Source organism: Labrus mixtus, chromosome 1 (assembly GCF_963584025.1).
Source record: "Labrus mixtus chromosome 1, fLabMix1.1, whole genome shotgun sequence".
Classification (NCBI taxonomy): domain Eukaryota; kingdom Metazoa; phylum Chordata; class Actinopteri; order Labriformes; family Labridae; genus Labrus; species Labrus mixtus.
The window spans coordinates 33,302,420-33,328,098 of NC_083612.1; the positions used below are offsets into that span (position 1 = coordinate 33,302,420).

General features: G+C 41.9%; 1 protein-coding gene across 2 annotated transcripts in view; it reads right to left on the reverse strand.

Moving 5' to 3' along the window:
* Positions 1-10,597, reverse strand: part of cdh8 (cadherin 8) — a 115,570-nt gene extending 104,973 nt beyond the window's left edge. Inside the window, exons 1-2 of one of the 2 annotated variants that reach the window (XM_061042619.1) lie at positions 10,292-10,597; positions 7,758-8,288 (exon numbers count right to left, since the gene is read on the reverse strand). In XM_061042619.1, the coding sequence (XP_060898602.1) occupies positions 7,758-8,015 (258 nt within the window). In that variant the 5' untranslated portion in view covers positions 8,016-8,288; positions 10,292-10,597. The remainder of the gene's footprint in view (positions 1-7,757; positions 8,289-10,291) is intronic. The other variant, XM_061042629.1, reaches the window with a different exon arrangement.
* Between the last annotated feature and the right edge of the window lie 15,082 nt (positions 10,598-25,679).

Below are 25,679 nucleotides of genomic sequence, written 5' to 3' on the forward strand. Positions count from 1 at the left end.
GACGCCGTGTGAATGGATGTGCTTTCCTGTTAAATCATAATTGCAGCTGATGCATGTACACAAGAGAGCTTTCAAGGATCACGGACGGGACGCTCCATGTGCCTCCTTACAATATACTGAACTGCAACATGATTTCCTCTCCCTTTTTGCACGAAGGATATACAGTTTGGGATTCAATGCATAACTGTCACTGTGTACTTTTTTAGAGGAGAGATGGAGAATTGGGAGCTATTCATTTTCAATGTCTATGTCGGGGGGAGGGGGGGGAGACTTCTGGGACAAAGAACTGGAGCCAAGACTAAGAGCCAGGTATTGCAGTTCCTCGAGTGGCCACTTGAAGCTGGCTCCTAAAGTTTGGTCCTCAATTACAAAAATCCAACTTTGCAGCAGAACAAAACATGTCTACAACCTGATACAAAAAAAGTTGATTGGTCCCTGATTCATATTTAGATTTTTATTCAACTCATTTTTTTAAATACATTTCGGCTGCACTATTAAATGATACTGGGTGACTTCCACTTGCTGTGTCCAAGGCGCCATCTCAGTTTTATTCAGCCAATTAACTGTTGGGGCCTTTTTGGAGATTTTGCCACACAAGCATTGGACATATGGCCGTGCTGTGCTATTTTTTTGTCCAAACTGGCCGTCTCCAGGATTATCAGCAAGTAAAATTCTAGGAATATCTTCTGTATGAATTAGCACTAACAAGCAGACATTACTGTCTGTGGTAACCATCGCTGGCTTGCTAGCTGGTCGCAGTTCTCATGAAATAATTTTTTTGTGGTGGTTATGAAACTGATTATTTTACAGATTCTGCAAAGAACTTTTGAGTTCATGAAGATTTTGGCGCCCCCTGTGGACAAAGCATTATGCACAAACTTTGTCCAGTACAAGTTGTGCTATTTTATACAGTCAAACGTATCACTTTGTGAATCTCTGTTTTGGAAAATGTAAAAAAAAGTTGTGTCTTAAATGTCGTTAGTCTCCACTGATACCTCAGCTGTCCTGCATTGAATCACTCTTGTTGCTGATGCTGATTTTTTTCTTTTGTGGGTCACAAAGAGGCTTCAGTATTCATATCAGCCTAATGTAGAAGTATTTCCCAATATCTCCTTTCTCTCATATGACATGATCACTTTGGGCTCCAATACAATGACATGGCAGGAGCCACAGTGCGAGACTTGGAGGCTGCAAAAAGGCATTCACCAAACCAATGGATGAGGTCACAGTCGTAATAATATTTACACAGTCTTTGGTTTAAACCTCTTGTGTTTGGAAAGACGGGAAAAAAAAACAAGTGACATTTCTGAAATGACACATATTGGAATGATAGTGAACAGATTTCCTTTCAAATGTTCACTGACAGGCAGGTGAAAACAAAAATAACTGGGCAATAACGCCTAAGATAGAGGCAATGGAAATACATTCGCTGGGAAAGTAATAATGCCAGCGCTGATGAGGTCACCTGTAAATGTGAAATAATACAGTACTGCAATATCTGCTCGAAACACATATAGAGCAGTTTAGAGAGAAATCTGTCATTAATATGTCCAAACTGACAACACAGCAAACGTTTGTAAAGAAACACCAGCCATTAAAGCTTCATGGACTCACTGTGTTTACTGTTGCAGACATAACCCTCATGTCTAAATATACTCCATCCAAGCCTATGTCCTCTCATATCATTTTGGTCTGTCGTTCTCCCCGAATGGACTACTGTATGACACACATACATGCACATACACATGCACATACACAGCTGGTTAATGGGTACCAGGACGGCAACACAAAGCCATAGACAACCTGTCAAGCTCTTGGAGGGCAGCACTAATGTGATCCCACAGCTCTATCAGAGCCACCGCTGGGCCCAGTGTTTTATTACAGACCGGGAGGGACAGACACAGGGAGAGATTGGAAAGGAAGAGGGAGACTGTGACCATGGCCCGTTGATATAATGGCCCGGCCGGCTTTGGTGATATACTGTACAGGTGAGCCTCTGGGAGAGAGAGGAGCCCGCTAACAGAGCAGCCAAAGGAAATGGAAGCAAAAGGACCAAGGGATGTTAGTATGCTTTTTTTTTTTTTTTCAAAATCACACAAGAGGAGGGAATGGAGATCTAAGAGCTGAGAGACAGAGGAGCTGCTGCTGCTAGACTGCAGCTCAATACGGATCTTTGTGCCGCTGCCTGAGGAGAGATTACAGAGCTGTATTCCAGGAGCTGTTGTGGGTGTGAGAAACCGAATGGAATGAAATGAAGTCCAACAAACATCGACGGGCTTCCCTTTCTAGGATTTAACGACAGCTTTTCCAAGTCCGTCCTCTCTCACTGTGGCACTGGAAACCTGTAGCCAATTCGAGCTATATATTTCAGCATTTATTATATTCAAGCCAATGCTTATAATTTATGTGTCAAATTCCCGCCATCAATCACAGGCGATAATTCTGCTAATATTCTCGTTAACACCCACTCCTCGTCCATCAATCAAAAGCAGAGGCAGAAATCTGCTCGATTGTCGGAGCCTGAGTGAAAATGCAGATTAAGGCGGGGGATTCCCACTAATCAGAGGCCACATCTGCAGGACTCAGTCAAGAAGATGGAGCAACCTTTGATCTGTTGTAAACTAGCAGTCGGGTCCCCTGTTAGGACTCAGGACGTCTCTCAGCAGCCCCAATAAGGAACCCAATCTGGCCTTTGTGTTGCCTTACTGCCTCGAGAACGTCAAAGCCCCAAACCCTTGCAGGAACTTAACGATGTGGTTGTACCACACCCCATCGGACCTGGAGGCGAGCTTATTCAGGCTCAAGAGTCACTCTCTGTATAAATCGCCCCCTTCAAAGACACACAGGGAGAGAACGCGGCAGAGGTGGAGGTGGGGTACCGACGAGAGGCAATCCAGCTGAGCAGAAGTAGCTCGCGTTCGTATTTATAGACTGATGTCCCACATCTTGTACCAGCAGTCCAAAGTGCGGAAAAGCAACAAAAAGGTCTGGATTGAATCCAGAAAAAAAAAATCCAAATATAGAGATGGTTTCCTACTGTCCAGATCATGGTGGTAAACATCAACGACAACAAAAAAAAAAACCCGACTTTAATCATTTGATTTTAAGACGTAAAAAATGTGACTTCATCTGAAACATCATTCAGTAAATAAGTAAACAAGCACCAGGGGCTTTTTTCCAGTGAAGCCAAGCTGTGATATTTTTATCAGTTTCACCTGAACGCACCTCTAAAAGAGAGTAACAAGAAAGACGAATCGAGCCATTTTGGACGTGTCAGGACTAGAAACGGGTTCTTCAATTTGGCAGCAAACATCACTTATACAAGAAACTATCGCCTCTGCTTCTAGTGAATCACCGTGCAGAATTACACCACACTGCCAATCTGATACCAACGTGGCCCTTCTTGTTGGGAATCCTGTCTAACAGCTTGTTCCCTGGAATGAAGCGTCTCGTTCTCTCTTTTTCCCCGAGCACATAGAAACACACAAAGACAAAAGCAATCCCTTTTTTCCTCTCCCGGACATATCCATTTTCTTTGCTGAATCAATAATCAAAGCCGTTTTTTCTTTCTGTATCACTGTCAGTCCTCGCAATCCAGCAGTTCAGTCTGAATTAATGAATATTAATGGTTGATTATCAATTCCCTTTGAGCAAAAATACACATACAATGCGGATAAAAAGTGTTTGGACAATCGGATGAGGCATCAGTCAATTTACCACATCTGCAGCACGATCCAGCAGACTGGAACCCTTCATTATCAATCCTCGCACACCATATGTTAAACGATCGCTGGGAAGTAAAGGAGCCAGGAAAAAGTTAGTTCTGAGGGTTCTGAGATATTCATGTGCCAACCGCCATCAATCTGCCTCACGCTACAAAAGAAAACACATCCGGAGTTCTCTTTGCTGCAAACACAGCAATTTGTCCAAACGCTTTTGTCTTTTTGTTTTCCGAGGCGATGTTTTGCCTTTAATGGCCTGATGTAAATGAGTTTGTGCTTCTTTGTGCGTTTGAATAATTGAAATAGCTGTGATTGAAGAGGCAACCATGGTGGGGAAAACATGGCTGCCGACAGAGACGGTTTGGATAGGCCTCATGACAAGATGAAATCTTAATCAAGACGACAACAAACATTAAATCATGGAGCTGTTTAACTCTAACGACCTTTTGATTACCCATCACAACATCATCATTATCAAAGTTTTTATTGCTAATAATAGACATATATTATTATTATTATTACAGTAAGCACAAATGTGTGTGTGTGTCTCTAACGCAGTATGAAGGGTATTCCAGTCGAGGCAGGTGGCTGAGTCTGGTTCAGCTCTGTGAGTCTGCCTGTTAAAAAGAAGTTCTCCCTGCCGATGTTGCTGAGTTATAGCTCGGGAAGGATCCATGTGGGTCTCTGTAAATAGTACAACCATGAGGAAGATCGAAACTTTCTTTTTTAAAGGCTTAATATGCGATTTTTTGATCCAGCAGATGTCGCCCTTGAGCACCAGCATGAAACCAAAACAACTTGCGGTGCATTGTTGTGTTAGCATGCTAACGCTAGCGATCTTTATTATGCTCGTATCTTCACACTGCATGTAAATTTACCTGAAATGAGCGTGATCTAGAAACACAGTTAAGCAGTGAGTACAGTATGTTATTCTTCTTTTCTCTAGTCCCTCAATTAAACAACTTTTATACGCGAGGGGAGGAGTCAGCCGGCCGTCCCGGCGATGTAAACAAACTGAATATAGGACTCTGAAAACTCTGAAAACATCACAGACAGTGGGACTCGGGTGTTACACCCATTGTAGACAGTCATGACTCACAGAGTTATTTTCAGAGGATATACTTGATTTATATTACATTTAAGTGTGAAAACTCACATAAAGTCTTTAACGTGTCCTGATATATTGAATGACTGATTTAAAACTCATTCAATAAAAAAAAACAGGCTTCTGTAATAGTGAAATCAAGAGCTGCTTTGCCTAAATTAACCTTCTCCTTGTCTTGTAATGGTCTACATGAGAGTCTTTCTTCTTTGAAGTGATGTCTCCCACTCGTCATCAACAATGAGCAACCCGCATGTCCTCCAAGCTGAGTCCATGTGATGCGATACGTTCAGGCGTCTCTACCTCCACACTCCCGTTTGCTTGTTTCTATTCTTAATGACGGGTTATTTCTGAACGCTCCCTGGCTCATGATGAGTAATCCTTAAAATCCCTTCCAACACCGTGTTTCTTTTTAAGCTACAGCCGAGCAACAGGCTTTCACAGCTGTCTCCTGTGCTTCACTTTAACAGGTACTGCACGCCTGCCTTCCCCCGCCGCCAAACAGGACTGATGGGGGGGGGGGGGCTGACGAACGCACCGCTCAGTGAATCACAATGTCAAAGAAAACGACGCGCTGGAGGAGAAGAACAGCAAAAAAGGAGAAGGGGTGCTGTCACGCCTTGTGGCCGTCCTTCCCGCTCTTCCGCTCCTTTGCCTCCCTTAACCCCCCCCACCCCCCATCCCCTTCACCACCCTCTTTTTGCTTTCCTGCGTTTATGCTAATCATCTCTGCTGCTGAGAGAGAACACTGAGAATGACACACCGCTAAAAAATCGATGGTACAATGTCTCTCTGTCCCCTCTCACAAACACTATCTCTCACTCTGGTTCTTGGTGCAGTTGAGGGGGAGCCCGGGCACGCACAATGATTGGGGGGGGGAATCACATGTAATTAACCCTCAGAGTGCGGCAATACAGAACTATTCAACACCGATCTTGGCCTGGCCTTCCTTGATAATAGGCAGACACAGGCGACCCTTACACACAGCGAAGGAATTTGTGCAAAAAAAAAAAAAACTGTAGAGAGCTGTACGACTCATTTGAATCACACCTCCCCAACCGTTTGATTCATTTTTTTTTAATTAAGAACGAGAAAAAGGAGAAGAAAAGGGACACACAGGGACTGAGAGGGAGAGAGAGATTTATCATCTTAAACCAATACAGTGCCATCATGGTTTTAACATAGGACTTATCTTAGCTCTGCCAGGCGTACTCATGAGCACTTAACCTTGTAGTGAACGCAACCCATCATCACCGCCTCGCAAAAGGAAAAAAACTGCATTAGTCTTCACCCAGATCTGCCCCCCCTCCCGTACACCGACCACATCCTCACACGTCCTTCAAAACAAGAAGATTCTTACATCTATAACCGACATATCCTTCAGTCAACTGTGTGGCAAAGCTTTAATCACAGCCTCCATGAGCGGGGAAACACGACTTGATTTTGTGTCACCGAGCCTCTGTTGACTATCCAAAGTGCATTTCACACTCGAGACAGAGAGACACGGCAGAGTATTTCATGCCAGAGCTTGGATTTAGGGATATGCTCTTTCTTTTTTTTTTCTTTATAAAACAAAAACGCCTTCAGATAAATTCCCTATAAATACATACATTTTCCAGGCTTTTACATCACATCTTAAAACACGCACCACATCTCACAGCAGAGATCAGATCTTTAAAAAAAAATCAAAGTTCCCGTATGGTCACAGAGGCCCCAGTGAGTGTTTGTTTGTTTGTTTCAGCATTCTGATGAGCAGCCATTGTTGCATCCAGCAGAGGCTTCCTAATTGACTCGCTTGAAAAATTAATGCATCACTGAACAGCATTTTTGTGTTCGTATGGCATTTAGAAAACACAGGTGCAAATCCCGCATGGTGGCAAATATTTAATTGATGCAGCCATATGACAACGCTCTGGATAGAAGAACAAAGCAAAAAAAAAAGTAAGTGAAACGAAAACTATTTAAAAGGACTTTTTTTTTTTCTTGTGCAACAAAAAATTAAAACCCTCCCCTTTTTGTTTTCTTCTTCTTGAGTTCTGCCAGGTGCCACTTCTGAAAGCTCGAACAAAAAAATAAGTGAATGTACTACAATGACAGTATGTGAGAAACATGAAAGGCATACCCACCAATTATCAAATATTAGGCATGAAACACTGTTTGCGAAAGCGATTACTGAACACGATCAAATATTGTGCTTGATGGCCTGCGTTCCTGCCCAGAGCGGCTGGGGTGAGATTCTGTGGGGGGGAGGAGAGCGAGCCTCGCTTGCCAGGCTGACTCTCCCCAGGTGAATCCCAGCAATGAGCTGTGAACAAGCTGCTTTTGGCCGGGGGTTGGCATGCAGCCCCCCTGTCTCCCCCTGAAACCTGCCTGACACTTTCACGCAGGCCAGGGAGCAGGTGGCCTTTAGCCGCAGGATTAGCCCGCAGTTGTGTTTGTTACAGAGCCGGTGAAAAAACAAACAAAAAACACCTCAAAATAGTAGTTTTTTTTAATCCATGCTATGCCTAGAGGGCATAAAATGTTATAGGAAGAAGTTAAGTTGGAAAAAAAAACAGATTGTTTCTCATGTATCTGTATTTTAAATGACAAGATTACTGTGGTGAAGATGTAACATAACAATCTGTGTGACTGCTATACAGTATCCTAGCTTTCAAGGACATCCAATAGAGGAAAAAAAAAATGTTGCATCCGTCATGTCATTTGAGTTTAATTATTTGCTAAAGCATTTCAAGAACCCCCTCTCTTTCCTTCCTATCACTCCCTCTCTCTCTCTCTCTTGTCCCCGTATCTCTTCTCCCCCTTGACAACCAAAACCCTCCCACAGCCCATGGGAAGGAGAGAAAAAAAATGGAGGGAGCATTCAAATGGCCGAATTAATGTTTCCACACGATAAGCAAGCTTAATATAATGCTGACAATCACAGCACTCACCCTGCCAACTAGGATTGGATCGGGTCCAGAAAATTCCTCCAGCACAAACATTTGGTTCCAAACCCATCCTCTCTTGGCGCGGCTCAGTAATCTTTGTCCTTCGCCAAGACCGCTCGCCACCGCCGCAGACCCACCAGTTTGTGTACTTTTGGACTGGCCTATGATAGGAGTCATAGACACACACGGAACACAAGTAATCCACAGCAGCAGCAAGGACATCCACAGATCCATGAGCATCTCCTCGGACCGCCTTGGCATCCTGTCGTTGTGTGGTTTGGTTTGTTTGTTTGTTTGTTTGTTTATTTTACTTCTCTCCTTTCGCTCTCTCTCCTTTTTCCAACTCCTCGCTTCAGATCAACAGCTCCTTCTTAGATAACAAGAAAAGGTTACTTGTGTCCTCTTTGAGCGCTGCAGCTCACATTCATGGTGTGATAAAGGTCACTTGCATGGCTTGGCATGCCTCCATAGCAGTTGGTGAGGGGGTGAGGCGCTCTGCACAGCATCCATTTGGCGCTATTCCGAGGGGGAGACCTACAAGGGAGCAATTGCAGTTTGTTAGTTATCTTCTAGTCTTGCAAAGAAGTCGTCAGGGGGGCGGGAAAGGAAGAGGGGTGGGAGAAAAAAAGAATGCAAGAGTCGAATAAACATTTGAACAAATTACACGAGAGAGACAGAACGAGAAAAGAAAAAAGAAAAAAAAAACAAATTCCAAAGAGGGCAAACAGGTGAAGAAGGATTCAAACCAGAGAGTAATTCTCATTTTAACACAAGAAGTCAAAATGTCCCTTCATCTTTACAGCTGATCTTTATGTAGCAGCCATGACCCTTTATTCCTATCTTGTTTTCACATTATCCTGCACCAATTGAACAACAAACGGGTTGTCTGTACTCTGAGGCTATTCAAGCCCACAACATTCGATTGCCTTGCTTTAATCTAGTCGCTCTGGGGATTATCCAGGAAAGATTTTGAGCAATTACATGTTCCTTATGATTATTACTTTGACGATACACTGTAGGTAAACGGCTATAGACTATGATCAGATTCACTGCACATTTAAACGTGCTTGAAGATAGTGCTGGCTTTAGATAGATAGAGAGGCTGCAGGTGAGCTCTACAATGTCAACAGCGCTGCAGCTCTCAGATATCACAGTATTCCAGATGAGATAACTGTGATGGCATTCAGAGACATGTTACATTACATTCAGTCGTTAAAATGACATCCTAACTTGTGTCCTCTGATAATAAATTGATGTAAAGTTTTTCTTCATAACTCAGAAAAAGTGAAATCAAATAAAAAAAGACCTCATTGAATACAACAGAGTGACACCGGTGTTAGAGGAGACGGGAAGGATGCAGCCTAATGTAAATTTTGCCCTTTAATCAAAAACAGTTTTAGCTTTAATATCAAATGAACTCGCTCAACCGAGTCTGTGCACAACACATTGTGCACCAGCATGCACCAGCATGCAAAACAAGAGAAGAGGGGAAAAAAAGCACAGACACAAAAGACTGGCTGTGAGTTTGAGGGTGCAGGTGGACCTGCTATCACGGCACGGAATGGCTCGCGTTCAGCTCAGTGTGTTAGTTCTGGTAACTTTTACCACACGCTCTATGTGGCTGTGCTCATAGCTTTGCGTTTCCAGCAGATGCAATTTCCAAGGACAAAAAGGTGCAACATGCAATATTAGAAAGTGAGGAGTGACCAGAGTGAAGCAATATTCTCTTACTAACCCGGCGACTAAAAGTAACATGTACAGGTTAATAGTAAATAATAATATAATAATAATAAAGATAATTAGACCATAAGCTGTTATGAAAATACAAATAAATTATTGACTGTATAGAATTTGAGTATAAATATATTTCCCTTTTTTTTAGCGCAGTGACTAAGCCGGCGATTTCAGCACCACGGGGGGAGGACAGCTCCCCGCCAGAAAAGCAGCCGGTCCAGACAGCTCAGCCAAAACGCGAGCGCTGGTGGCAGCGGAGGAGCTGTCCAAGGTATTCCTTACACAGCAGCAGTGCATTTTTTTTCTCTCTTTCTGACCACGAGCTTTAAAAAATAAAGTTTAGCCGTTTTTACGCATTTTTTTTCCCTGCAGTAGTCTGCAACACAACCCCCCCTCTCCCCTCTATTAATCAAATTCGCTCCGTCTGAAGTTTTCACCTCGAAGCAGACATCGTGTCCAGCCGGTTCTTCTCGGTGCATAAAATGTGGCACCAGTGCGCACAAGCATTCCAATGTACGGACATTTAAAGGCAAACAGGCGGTATATGTGTGACTAATTCCGCAGTGGGATTAGTCAGAAAAAAGGCAAATACAGAAAGAAGTCTAAGTTGCAGACCTTCCTGCAGACTTGCCCTGTCACTCTGTCAAACGTCTCACGCCTGAAAATGTTGCCGGGAAATGCACCGTTTCTCCCCGCAATGGAAGAGAGGATATGAGAAGTCCCATCCAATCCCCCCCGCTAAACACCACTGCACATGAGAAATACCTGTTAGGTTGTATAGCACGGTGACGGGCTGTACTTACTAGTGACACTTGAATCCTGTTCCGTTGCTGCATCATTTTTACATTTTTTTCCCCCTTTTTGTTTTTAAAAAATAAGCCAAAAGAAGTCCACTGCGTTTCATTCGAGGTGCGCTGGGAAAAAAAATGAGCAGAAACGCGGAGCGGCGACAGGCTACAAATCCTTCCTGCAGTTTTTGTCTCGACGGAGTGACAGTCAGTGTGTTAGTGTTGTGTAGTTAAGAGCTCCGACAGGCTTGCTGGCCGACTGGAAAAGTGAGGAGGAGATGGAGGAGAGAAGGCACGCTGGCGGAGAGAGCCTCCCCTTCGCGGCGCTCATTGGGCTGATGAGGAGCCGGGTCAACAGGCGCACAAATGAATGCGTGCCGCTTTGCCCAGGCACGAGCGCGCAAAGGTGAGCCTCTCAAATGACAAGCTGTAGCTGCAGGTAGGTTTGTGCAGGATAAAGTCTCTCATCCCCTTTATTTTTCTTTATATTAAAACTCTTCTCTTTAGTTGCGGCAAGGACGCACGAGTTAGCCCTCACGTCTCTACTCTTGTTGGTAAAATGAAACAGGTCAGGTGATCAGTGAAACGAAACCGGGGCTGCTCATTTACAATGACATCTGATAGGGTTAAGCATTAATTAGATGGACGCACATATGGTGGCCCTTTCGGCACAATAAGCCAGCCACATTGTTCCGGTCCTGTAGAGGATTTCTTCGCACACTGACACATTATTTTATATTCCTGACACATGGAATAAATTCTGCGCATAAAAAAAAACTAAAAGTCCAGACTATTAAAAAGACAAGGAGCAGAGAGAGTGTTACACAGGTCTTATTAAGACGGTTAGTGAAAAGGTCATGCTCATCATTGCACGCTTGGATGTTTGTGTGTGAGAGCAGCAGAGAGTGTGTGTGAGTGACAGGCAGCAGAGGGGGCCCGTGCTGCTGTCCACGCAGAGAGCCCTCTAGTGTTGGTCCGGCAGCAGACAGGCAAGGGGCCTTTTTTGGGGGGGAAGCGGATTTTTATTAGCGCAGCAGGAGAGGGATGTGAGTATATTGTCTGACACACATGGCCTTTTTCATAGCTGTCAGAATGTATTTTTATGAAACTCATCTCAGCCCACGAAGTAGCATATGAAACCTCCACTGCAACCCTTTCTCTAAATGACACCACACACATCATCTTCTCAGCACAAAGGGTTTGCATAAGTATTCAGTGATTATCAGGGCTGCTAAAAGTTGACACATCCTATGCTCAAGTAGAAGTACATTTATTTTTCTTAAAAATTGACTTTAGAAGTCAAATGCTTTACTTTAGTAAAAGCAAAAAAAGGATAGGGTCTGAAATGAACTCACATCAGAAAAGAAAACCACAAACCTCTTAACGGACATTTCTACCACACACATCAAATTAAGGAGACTATTAAACACAAAGGTTTGAACATCAAATTCAATAAAGAAAACAATGTGGTCCCCATGTAGGAATAATTCTGATGAGGATCATTTTCCTGCTCTCAATCTGCTCTGAGTTCATCAGCAATCATGGCTGCTTCACTTCCATCCACGTTGCTCTAACTTCCCTCTGTCAGTCACAGATGTCATAAGCCAGAGTCACTTCTTCTTCTGTGATCCAGTTTCCCTCTCCTGTCTGTTCTGCTGTGATATGTCTTCTCCTTGGGTTTTTTTGTCAGTGGTCTGTCATGTTTGATATACACTAATGAAAACAGCAAGGAATTGTCTACATAATGTGTTATTTCCCCACAATGTGCAATTATGCAAATTGAAAACAATTCTATTTCCCCTACAGCTTAAGTTATCTCTATTTACAGATTCTGTATGGATGCAGAATCTGTCGGCAAGTGACAACATTTGTGGAGTCAGAAGCTTCTAATTTCTAATTTGTTGTCCTAAAAGTATTGTTCACAAGTGTTGTCATGGGGCTTTGTCTGCAGAGAGGAGAACAGTCTGCGAGGAGAGGGGCAAAGCATCGGCTGTAATCAAGTCATCGGTCCCATCAACAATCACACCTCAGGTTGTTTTAGCTTTTTTAGAAATCTCTTTAAACTTACAGAGTCGCCTCTCATACCTCATACCTCATCCCCCCCACCCCCCACCCCCACCCCTCCGCTTTGGATTAAACAATCACCAACATATGGAAACAGTGTCCACTAGAGGCTGGCTCCAGGAGTCACATACACACCACAGCCAAAAAAAAGTTTGTTTTTACAGCAGAAATAAACATGTTTACATCCTGGGACAAAAAAAGTCATCAAGGGCACACACTGTACGGGGGTTGATTTTTTTATTAAATGGCTCTGTCTAGATATTATGATCAATACTTGTTATCCATAGTTAGGCCCATAGCTGACATGATTGACAGGTCGGTGCAATATAACGGTTTGGCATAATGCTTAAAGCCCGCCTCAGCTCCGGCTCTAAGCCTGCAGTTAGGTTGACTGAAAGTTAGGTTAGTTAGTTAGTTAGTTGCTGCTGATGAGCCTCCAGAGCCCCCCGCAGGAACAGATGGCTGACGTCACTTGGGCTTCGTCCATTAATATTTACAGCCTATGAGGCCAGCTTCATAATGCAGCAAGAGTAACTACCTGTTTTGAAAATGTTAGTGTTACGCCGCTACACAAACCCACAGCTAAATGCTATCCTTGCGCCTGACTCTAAGGCCAGTGAGCCCGTAACTTAATGCCTCTCCTTACGTGTTGCATAAATGTGAATGTGTATCCTGCCTTACCTGAATGTGTGTGTGCAACTTGAGGGGTGCGTGGGGGTGACTCACCCCAAAGATCCTCACACGTGCCGTGACCGGCTCACTCAGACAGCCCGATCCACGGAGCCACTTGGGTACGATCTCCTTCCCCAGCCCTCTCTTTAATATCAGTTTAGTTCATGTGTAAAAAACCCGTGAAGTGTTGAAACAAAAACAAACGTTACTTCAGTCCTCGCGTCTCCCTCGTGGTGTCTCTTCCACTCGAAACCAATTTCCTCTCGGCTCCTCCGCAGGTGCTGCTAATGAAGGTTACAGAGACAGAGCCACCACACCCCTCTCAGGTGTGTCATCAGTACTGACCCTGCTTCTCCTCCTACCAACCACACCTACTGCTAAAGACACTAAAGTGAATCCTCCTAACACCTTATCATAACAGTTAGGAGTAAAAAAAAAAGTCCAGGTTATTGTTCCAAACATTTAGATCTAAAGAGGAAACTAGTCAGTGACATAAATACTACAGTGTTGGCTACAAAATACCTGAAAACTCCACTCATGTGACAAAGTATTTGTAATTCATCACTTACAATCTCTGCTCGTGTGAGAGAGTGAAAGAGTAAGTTTGCAAGAACAAAATGTTATTGTTCTTTACCCCCTCAACACAACAGAGCTGCTCCTCTCAGGCTCGCCCGGTTGGAGGCCTTTTGACCTACATGCCAGAGATCCCAATTAGCAAAGACATCAAGTCTACCATTATTTATTTCTGTACCGTTTAATTTCCCTCCCACTCGCACTTTGATGTTGCAGCTGTGTTTCAGATGGGAATTCTCCAATCATCTTATTTAAAGGCCTCTGCTGCATAATACATTAGACTGTAAATGTTGAGCCATGTTTCTCTCACTCGATGTGAATGAAGATTTTCACAGGCGGACACTCGGAGCACATCAGATATGTGTGGACTGGAGTTAAATATATGAAGACGGCTGCCTGGGCGGTGCTGAACGTTTTAAAAAAAATTACACTCAATGTTTAAGTGAATAAACAGCCTGAAAGCACGAGGCGGTATCTGGACCTTGTTGCATGCTGTAATTATTTTTAGAAGCTGTCACATAATGCCCGACACAACACAGTAAAAGTGTCAAACTTCAAAGCGGCAGCTCTAATTCATGCTAAATACAACACTAAAAGAGCGCTGTGAAACTGTGAAACACTGATGTTATTCATGCCATGCTCTCTTAAAGGTAGAGGGTAAAGGCTCCATTGACTTATAAGAGAACCTGGGAATAACTAATCATTCAAAATCTCCTTGTTTATGTGTCGAGTTTGGTCGCAAATGAGAAGGTTCCCAGCTTTAAATTAGTGATTAATTCCACCGACATGGCCCCTTGCCAGTGATCAAAATATTAGATGGCTTTGAAAAAAGGCAAAGTAAGTGAAGGGGAAATGGTCTTTAGAACCCAGGCATCCTCAATCGATCATTAGTTACTGCTTTGTCAGAGGTATTAATCACAGAGCTGTTGCAGCGTGAGCCACACACTCCCACATCTGAAGCTCTGCACAACAAGCCGCAGCCGCAAGGGGCCTGTTACTATACAAAGGTTCTGCTGCTTTAGATTTAGATCTTCTCTTATGTTATTCCTGTGCTGACCAATCTGTTAGGAGAACAAACTTGCCCACTCTTATGTAGATTCACAGCAGGGGCTCCTTCAGTTGTGAGTGTTTGAGCCTGTTAAGGAAGGTGTAAATGTCATCAGAGACACTTTGTCTTTGCAAATATAACCCCACAAACACCACTACCCCCCCCCCCCCCCCCCCCCCCGCGTGCATTCATTTGGCAAAGTTTCCGACTCAACATGTATTATCTCTCATCCTGATGAGCCGTCTACCTCGAAATCCAGCCTGAGGTGGAGATAACCAGCAGCTGTAAAAGTCTGCTTTTAGCCTGCTGTTGCTTTCTTAACTTTGATTTCGCTGCTGTCTCTGCTGCTTAACCCCCCGCTGTGTGACCACCAACCTCATTCTGATAGATACCCTGCCTCCAGACTGGCCGAGGCTCAAAAATGTTTTCCCTTTTTGGAAATATGCCCACAGGGGAAAATCCGTCATCAGCTGCATGTCTACGCTTTTTGAACAGCTCCCCTTTGTGGTCATGCTTATGATGACTCTTTTCAGACAACTACTATTTTACCTTCTTCGATCTTTATTTCTTCTCTTTCTCAAACGTTATTGTACCTATTGTACCTCTTTTCATAAAATACCCTGATCTCGAGGTTTTCAATCTTCTTGGACTCTCAGTGTTATCATGGAAATGATTTGAAATGATTAGCCTACTTTTAATGCACCCTTAATTGAAATTATTCTCAATCTTTAAAAAATGGACAATCAGACATCCGTCATATGACCCTCAGGTCATCAGTTGGAGGTCTTTGATCTGTACCCCCACGTCCTGAGAGAGGGGGCCTTTAGTTACCATGGTCCTGTCTTCTGTAGAAAACTACCAGCTGACCTGACGTCCATCACAACTGTCTCTACTTTTTAAGCTAAAATCAAAACCTATTCTCTATTCTCCGAAGCATACAGATATTTACTCTTTGTGTGTTTGTGTGCATATGTGATCAGTTGTGTGGTTAATGTTTGTACAGAATGGGTCAAAGGGTCACATATTATCCTCATTTTCAACAAGTTTAAATAAGTCTCAGAGATCCCATCAACATGTCTGTGAAGTGTCTATAAACCCCTCTATTTCAGCCCTGCTCAGAACAGACTGTTTTTGTGTCTGTAGCTTTAAATATGCAAATGAGCTGTGTCTGCTATTTTGTAAAGCGTCTCGAGATTACATTTGTTTTTTTTAAATGGCGCTATATCAAATAATGATTGATTGATTAATTGATGAAAACAGCCAGTTTTAGCACATGTTTTCTGAAAAGTGGAGCAGGCGAAAGGCGAAGAGGAGGTCCTTTTCTCATAATTGGGGGGGTTTATAGATGGACTAGAGATACATATTAGTGTTAGGAAAACATGGTGAAGTGTATTATATAAAATATGTGACCTTTAATGTAAAGCTGATTAACTTAACTGTGATGAAATGTACTTTTTAAAGAAAATTAATATTGCTAATGCTATGACTTTTCATGAGTTAATTTGGAAGTGAAACACATTTGAGAACTATTTATCGACTTATTTGGGGCATAAACACAAAGAACTGATCACATTTCAACTGTACCTGTGTAATAAATCTAAATTATCTGGTACGCACTTTGCTGTAGTAAAAAAAAAAAAAAATCTCACTGCAGCTTTAAAGGAAGTGTGACTGTTGGGACCAATGTTAATTTACTTTCTCTTGCCAGGATTTCCCTGGTGATCCAGAGAGTGAAACTATTGTAGTTCCCCCTCCGGTTACAAACGTGTCTCACTAATGTTTGGGCTCTTGCCAACACAATCAGTGCAATAGAAAGGTTGAAATGGCAATACCAATAGGTTACAGTGTAGTTGAGGTGAATAACTCTGTGTTTGAACTGACCAAATTCTCGTCTTCTCCCTCCCTCCTCGCCTTGTCTCAGTCAATAAAACCTTTTTTAAAAAAAGAATATCAGTATAAGTGCCCTCCTCGACAGGCATGCGGACATGAAAGGCTTGGAAATACTCATTGTTCTCCATCGTCAAGTGTTGCCCTCTCAATTTGACAGCATAATATTAACAGCACTATCGAGTACCCAGGCAGCTGGTTCCCTTCCACCTGGCTCCTTAAAAAGAAAAAAAAACACACACGGCAGATTTTAGGGCAGAATTTCAGAATCCTTTTTCCAGTTACTAAAAAATTGTTTAAAATGTCAAAATATGCAAATCTCACCTGACCTCTTTTGAATCATAAAACAAAGCATCAAATCAAAGTTATATTCTTGCGGAGTATGAGGGGGGGGAAAAAAAAAAAAAAAACTCCACCTGCTTAAACACTTTGAATATTCCTGTTCAGACAAAATGCTAAGTGCTCAAACCGAACCCCACCCCCCCACCTACGCGTTAAGCTGCCGAGAACTTTTGGGGACGCGTCTGTGTTGGAGCAGGTTGAGGTATAAGTGCAGCATGTGGCGCATTAGCATTCCTAAAAGTCACACTTTAATTGCTTGCAGATTGAAGTTAATTGATTTAGCTGATAGTTTTTAAAGCTCCTGAAGATAATTAAGTGCAGTGTTGAGAATTCTGATATGTTTGACATTTTGAGGATGAACAACCTGTAACGTGTGGGCACAACATCGCGTTAACTAAACATCTTAATCATGCAAATTGAAAAACACGGCAGATTTAATTATCACCAGTCCAATCAGTGGTCCTCATTAATTACATTGGACTTATTTATTCACATTCACATATCTATTCCACTTACTGCCCAATTATGCAGGACAGTCCTCAGACCCCCGCTGATATAACAAACAGTAATTCCATTCCTGCTTCATTAGGGCGGCGTGTAATAAGACGCTGAGGGGATGAAGGGACAAATGAGTACACAATGTTAAAGAGCTGCAGCCACAAACAACACACAGCATCAGAAATCATGATTAGACTTTCTTAACACTCGTGTATTTATATATATACCGGGTCTACTGTAGGGGTAATGAAATGTGTGATGAGGAGCCTCAACTCGCATCTCTAGTTACACACATGGCTTAACTCCCAAACTGCCCACGGATGATAAAAAACAAGTTTGTCTGATGCTCTACGACTGCAAGAAGGTAGCAGTTGTTATTATGTTGAGACAAAAACAGCTAACAAGAACGATGAGCAGATGTGAAAATATCGGATGCGTTGATTGACTGAACTTATTAACAACATTTAAATGAAATGTTTCCCTTCTGTTGAGAACAGAAAACAGCAGCTGCAATCTTCAAACTTTCTGCTGTTCCATGTAACGTTCAGAGGCAAGAATTAAAGCAGTGCTGTAAAATAACTGTAAGACGGCTGGAAAATTCATTCTTTGAATTAGACAAGCTGGGTTTTTTTTTTAGTTTGGATTAAACATGTAATTTTAACATCCTAAATTATTCAAATAATAAAAAAACATGTTGCTCAGGAGACCGCCAAGTTATTTATTCAACTGCTTCAGTGCTACAGGGAATGTACCAGTGGGACCAGTATTGGCTCCATGGGTTGTTATGAATCACATCTTGACAACATAGTTCTATAAAAGCCAGAGTAAATGAAACCAATCAATATGAAATATATAATAATATGATAGAATAAGATGAAGACCAATAATTTCGGAAACCAAATTGCTTGGCTATCCCAACGTGTTCTCTTGCCAGGTCAATAAGCTTTGGTGCTTTACCACACTCATGTGTGCCATTTACATGCAAAGTTTGACTGCCCATCTAATATGTAGTTTACAATAAAAAAAAACTTTGTTTCCCCAAACTTTAGTGTGTAGGAAACCTCATAAAGTAGATTAAAACAAGAATTAATTAAATTTTTGTTTCACATGGGACTTTAATCCAGTCCCTCTGGATGAAGGTCCTCCAGTGCTGTCTGAATCATCATCAACCCCAAATGGACTTCATCAGTCTTTCTGCTATGCCACAGCGTTAGCGCTGCAAACTCCTGGAATATCACATTTTTACTGTGCACAAGCTTCTTCAGTTCTTTAAGAATTACAAGATGTATATGTAGATATTCTGTTGGGTCTGCATGGGAATACAACATCGGTGGTACAATATTAGTGGTTAGAGTAGATATGGTTAGTAGACGATATGGTCAATTAATGGCTTTCATTTGTGTGTGTGATCACATACACACTAATATGTGTCCCTAACCTGTCTTCAAACCTCCCATTTATGAGAAAAGTCCATCTTTATATCTGCTCTACTTTTGAGAAAATGCGTGCAAAGAGGTCATTTGGAGATTTTGTGACATCACAAAGGGTAGTAATCCCTCCCGCAGGTGGGTGACACTTCTATAGGTATGTGCTTGATATGTCCTGAGTCTGCCTTTCAAGCAGGAACAATAGGGCATGGAGTGTGAAAGCCCAAGCCACATCCCTTTCCAGGGGGACGTGGTCAAACACATTTGCGTTTAAAGGTACAGACACAGAAACCTCCTGTTCTGAGCAGGGCAGAAATTGAGGGGTTTATAGGCATGATAAGATACAGGATTGGAGTGGATATTTGGCAAGTAACATCAAAGACTGGTGAGCTCTGAGATCTATTTAAACTTTGTGACCTTTGAGTCACCTTGGAGGTTCAGCAGAGAAAACACAGTTTTGGTTAAAAGTCTACTCTGACAACTTTAAAAACAACCTGGCACCAGAATTTATTTTGGGAGTAAACACATTATATCTGATTTTGTGATTTTCCGCTCTTAATATTTATTGGAGAAGGCCCATTTGTTCTGATATAACAGTATACTCTATACTCTATTGCCAACTCAGGTGTCCAACTCCAAACTTCAACAGCTAAAGTCGACATCCAGACAGCCCCTGTAGGTTGAAATGGACAAACCCATTTGTAGACATTGATTTGATTAAAGGTGAGTCTGTTTCTCTAAACTCCATAGAGTTTTTAAAGTAGCTCCTTATGGAAACTGGCACTCAAAAGAAAGTTACACTAAAAAAAAAAGCTTCACACGGACTTTCTCTATATCTTAAAACCTCTTCATCTCTGCCTGCCTCTCCGACAGCTGTGAGTCTTTATGAGCATCAGGGATACACAGCAAAAACTGGATGTGGCAAAAAGGAAGCAATCTGACATTGATGTCGTGTAATGTGAGAGGGAGGTTATAGATGAAGACAAGTGTGAACAGAAGAGTTCTAGGAATAGATGAAGACCGACATCAATAGACATTGATGGTTGTAATGAATAGACAGAGTGCTGCTGTAATGACACTTTACCTTTAATAGTGCTCATTAAGAAGACTAGCCACTTGGTTAACGAGGATGAGAGATGAGCACTGCCATTTGTCGAAAGGCCAGAGATAAAGAAAGGGTCGTATGAATTTCCTCGCTGATGAGGAATAAAACATAATAGAAGCCGGAAGGTTCTTATAGTCAAGTGTAAACCTGGAGAGGCTATAGAAATGTTTGAATGGGGCACCAGATTGGAGCGCAACCTCCAGAGAATGGAGGGCAACATCAAACTCAAAATTATAGTAACTTTCTTTCAAATGAAAGCCCTGCATAAAGAGAGCAGTTAACCTTATGATTAATAGTTGAATTGTTAAATCAGCACAGGACAAAGACAACAGAAACAACTTATTAAATTCTAGGTATTTACTTATTCTGCATTCAAATCATTTAACAAACAACTTTAACTTGTGATCTCAGACATTAAGACTGAGCAAAACTGATTGTCAGCACCAGTATTACTAACATTTTGTTCTGTTTTCTATAGGTAACTCATTGGCACTGTCAGTGCACTAACAAGTGAGCTCAGTGAGGAGCTGCATGCAGCAAAGAGGTTCTTCTGCCATCTCGACTATCAGCGATGTCCTTTGCACCATTCAACATTTTAATAAGGTCACAACTGGAAATTGATGATGTCCTTTAAGGTGCTGGTTGTTTGCAATGAACGTATGTTAACCGTTAAATTGCTCTTGCAGAAAACACAACAATATGTAACCCCAAAATGTTTTGTCAGTGGAAGGTTATAGTTATTTTTTTCCCTTTTTTACCAGATTCAGACTTTTAGAAACACTGAAACAACCTCAGTGGAAACAGGGCAGAAACATACTGAGGCAATTACATCTTCAGTTCAATCTGAACAAATCTCCTTGTTTCTTAGACCGAGTTATAGATAAATGGCCCTATTTATGCATTATATTCTTGAATAGACCTAACTCAGGACGGTTCATTTTATTTCTCTCCTTCATTGTGCTGGCAGTATCTCCGTCTATAAGGACTTGGGTTGGGAACCGAAGGGTCGCCAGTTGAAGTACCGGCTTGGACCAAATGTGGAAATTTGGTCTGGTAGCTGGAGAGGTGCCAGATCACTTCCTGAGCACTGCTGAGGTGCCCTTGAGCAAGGCACCGAATCTCCCCCATCACCTCAGAAGCGCCCGCTGTGAGCAGCCCCCTTTCTCTGACAACTCTCCTTTAATGCATGTCCATAGGATCCTGTTTGTGCATTTAGCCCATCAGTGTGTGGCAATTCTCAATGACAGAGTATAGGAAATTGAATTTTCCCTTGCTCAATTAATAAAGTATATCTTCTCCTTCATGTTGACATTGGACAGTCTGTATCTACATCTGTAGGCTCAAATGTCGGTGGCACTCAAAGTCATGTATAAGAATGAATAAAAATCCATCCCTCTGTTGCATGAGAGTGTGTGTGCTTCTGCGTGCAGTAGACTGAACGCGCATTTGAGTAAGCGCGCACCATGAAGAGCTTGGTGTCTGTTTCAACTGGAGTTCAAGGCCATGTGCAGCTCAAGCAGGCATTGAAGAGGTAATGTTTCCTCGTACTCTGAAATAACCAAAGCTGCCTCATGTTGAGGGAAAACAAACGTTTTTTGCTCTCAGCCCTCGGTCCTATTAACACTCAATTTGACTGTATCAGCAAATACAAAATATTTTTTAAATGAGCAGTGGGAGCCCTGCTGTGCTTTCCACTGTCTAATACCAGAATACAAGTCTGTTGTGTACTCAATTATGTATGCCCATTTTTTCCTCTAAGAAGCAGGAAAATCCTCTACAATGGACTGTACTCTTCTGACCAGGTTTAAGGTGGTCTCTCAGGTGCATGTCTGCTTCCTCAAGACAGGAACACACCACCATGTATGTCTGACCACAACTCGTTTAAACACTGACACACCTATGGGCGCTAAATTGGGTGCAAGTTCACCTGCTATTAGACAGTGAAAACTGTCTCAGGTGGACAATGGGAAGGCCACTTTGCGCATGGTGTACAATGAGGCCCTATTTGTTCACATTTTGACCATGCTTCCTTGATTGCAATAATATAACATCAGTATGATCAAATACAGCTCTTTCAGAATTTAACAAGCCAAATGAAAGTTACATTTTGGTGGATCTTTACAATTTTTCCCCAACGTGAAAGTAAATTGTGTGTGTGCATGCCTTTGAAAACTGCATGCCTCTGAAAACTATGCCCAAATTAGAACAAATCACACATGTTTTAGTTTATTCCTTGTTTTAAACATAGCCGGAGCTTCGGAGCTATGTCTTCCCACAAATAAGAGGAAACCTTAATCCCAAAAGCTATTATAAGTATTTTCCATTAGAAATTATGTAAAAAAAAGTTTGCCAGCAGTGGTTAGCCTCAAAGTACCAGCAGCTTCACTCAACTTAACGATGCTTTATAACAAGTTCCTCCAGAAACTGTACTGTATGGGATCACTCTCTGCTCATATATTTCAACTAGCTGCTGAACATAGAGGAGCATTGGGCAGCTCAGGAGACAGATATTTCCCTCAGGAGAAATAAAAAGACAAATAAAAAGAATAGAAAATAAGCCCGGCGGAAACTGGACTTGCCTTTGCCAGCTGTTCTGAAACTGACAACAAATGAATTACAATGAAAGATATTTTCACTTCTAACTTCTTAGGATATACAATTTGCCAGTCTGGGTTCCAGTCTTTGGTTAGTTTGGCATGTGCATGACTCTGCAATAAAGTTAACAATAATACTTATGCAACATGCCAACTGACTTTCAAAATGACTCTGCTAAATTAGCAGGAATAAGTTAGTAACATCTTGTTGGATTAGCGCAATAAACTAATTTCTAGAAATTTTATTTTTGCAATTTCATGTTCATTTGCATGCTTTCAAGCCTGCAGTTTGGTTTTTCCTCAATGTCACACAACTTTGTTGGGTTGAGAAAAGTACCATGGTTTTGGTTTAAACAAGCACCTTTGTATCAAGGCAAGTAACGTAACATAAGTTTGGTAAACATGGTGAGATACTTAAGATGACCCTAACATGTGGGTTAACCCTCGGTGACGCCGATGAAAGTCCTGTGTTTGTGGCATTACATCCAGATCAACACTCAGTGGACATTTGGACTCAGCATAATACCTCATCTGACATGCTACATAACAACTCTCACAAATAGGACCCAAAATATTCACATGAAAAAAACAGGATGGGCGTTTGCTGCCTTATCCAAGGGCACCTCAGCAGTACTCGGGAAGTGACCTGGCAACCACACCAACTTCCATACTTCTTTGGGTCAGTACCGGAGCTTGAAACCCTCCAGTTTCTAACCCAAGACTACTGCTAGACTCTACTAACATAGAGGACAGTATTGAGAAATGACTCTATAGGGGTTCTTGCAGTATAATATTTGACATGATGGGCCACTGACTAAGCCGCCATATTCAATGGATTGGGACCGACAGTAAGACGGATGGATGTATAAATGCTCCATCATGCTAGATTAGGTTGATGTGTTAATACTGTATTTACAAGTTGTCTCCTCTGCCATCAAGTCGTCAAAAATGACAGTTGTTGCTTAACTCTTCGATTATTTTCTGCTCTTTTCAAACTGTGATTCATACTGGAAACATCCTTCCTTCTATTACCTATACCCCTTATCACGTTCAAGGTCCCTGGCGTGCTGGAGCCGATCCCATCTGTCATTGGGCCAGAGGCCGGGTACACCCTGGACCGGTCGTAAGTCAATCACAGGGCTAAGTGACCAATCAACAGTGGGAGAACCCACGCATGCACTGGAAGAACATAATCTCTTCACTGTCCCTGTCTGACTGGAAACAATTCATTTTATTTAGAGTAAGGTGATTTCATCCAGTTTGGACACAATATGTACTATAATTATGTAATCAGATTCTTGACAGCAGGTTAGTGGCAGCATGTGCAACAACAACAGAGCAGTTGTGTTCATGTGACTGTGTCCCTGTGTATATATAGCCTACACAAGATAATCTGAATAAATGTTCTTTGATTTTTCTTTCCATTCATTTCTTGTGGATGCCAAGTATTCATTTGCATTCAGCATTTAAAGATGTTCCTGAAATGGCTTGCAGCTTGGCAACTATGGGACAACCAAACCCTTTTTTTCCTTGCGCCGAGACAACATCTCAGAGGGATTTACGGTTTCTAATTAATAATTGGTAAACGCTGCTGACGCTCTGTGAGATTATTTGAAGTCATTAGAAAACACCCCCATCCACTGAATCTGAGAAAGAAAGAAGGCGACCAGGGATCCTGCAGGGATTGCACAGCCGCACCAAAAGTGTTTTGTTCAGGAAATTTAATTGCAGCATCTAGAAACTTGTTCCTGTGAGTATTACAAAATAATGACTCTGTTCTAACATGAAATTAAAAGGGAAAAGGTTTTTTTCTTCTCCAGGCTGGAATAATCTTAATGGAAAAATATTAAAGCTAACACCCTAAGTCCTGTTGTTCTCTTTGACTTGCTTCATTGTTTGATGGTAAATTGCCACTTGTCCTGACTCTCAGTCGAATTCCCTCTGTGTTTGTTATTCCATATCTTGTAGCTTTCATAGTCCAAAAAGGTTTTTTCCCTCGATGCTCTAGACTCAAAGTTTCCTTTGTTCTTACCAAAATTAAACAAAACAGACAGCGGAGTGTGAAGCACTGTTTGATGACAAACACAGGGAATTACTCTGAAATACTGTATCATGACGAATAATCAAAGGACGCAATTTGCAACAGCTTTTAGATCATGTTTCACAAACAAGCTAAAAAACAAGATGTAAAGTAGGGAACAAAGGAGATGGATATTGAAGAAGACGTGTGTAGAGTAGCAGGAGGAAAGAAAGGTATGTGAGGACAGGCGGAATGGAAAGGGCTGGAGGAGAATAGAAAGCACCAGGACAAACACATCTAGGCTATTGATTTATTGGAGGGTATAGTCTTAGAGACGGGTGCAAGATTGATCAAATGGAAGGTTATCCTTACTCACAGAGGCAAGCTGTTTGCCAATATCCAACGCTGGAAACTCAAAATGGCTCAGAGGATTCTTGACATTCCCCAACACTGCAGGAGCTGGTGAGCTAGAAGATTCGACTGTGGAGGAAATGTTTGGACTCCACGTTGAATTAAAGCTGCACACTATTCTTAGCAGAGGTGTAACCAAGGTCTCTTTTTCTTTAGCATGTGAGCAAAACTACAAGGAACTTTTATCCTAATACACTTTATTATTACAGTAGCCTCTATAGCTGCATTCTATCTACAGATTAATTGTGCTTTGTTAAACTAGCAATGGAAGACATAACAAAAAAATATCAACTATTTTAATGACAACTTTTCACTTCAGTCAGTTTACATTGTTATTTTCCATCCAAAACATTCTGTAATTGTTTCTTCAGAATTTGTAATCGATGTAAGAACTGTATAAGCTGTAATCCTATGTATTTCAAGTCAAAGCATTGAGCAAAGATAAAACAAAAATCATTGTACAATTTATCATGACTGAGAATGTGACATTTTTGCTGCCAGGGATCTCAAATTTTTCCAGTTATAGGTTTCACTTTCAACCATTGAAATCTATTTTGAGTGATGAATGTTTGTCAAATATTTGCTCTACTTTAAGCTCTGTTTTGGTCTCTACCCATTCCTTGGGTAAATATCTTGCTTTGGCTGTTTTACTCTCGATTATGTGAATCACTTGATTTTTCAGGCTGATATTTAGCGCTAAGAAGGTGTCACCAGTGACACAACCAGGAAGTTTCTTCAGGAGCTTTAAAGTCAGTTTACACA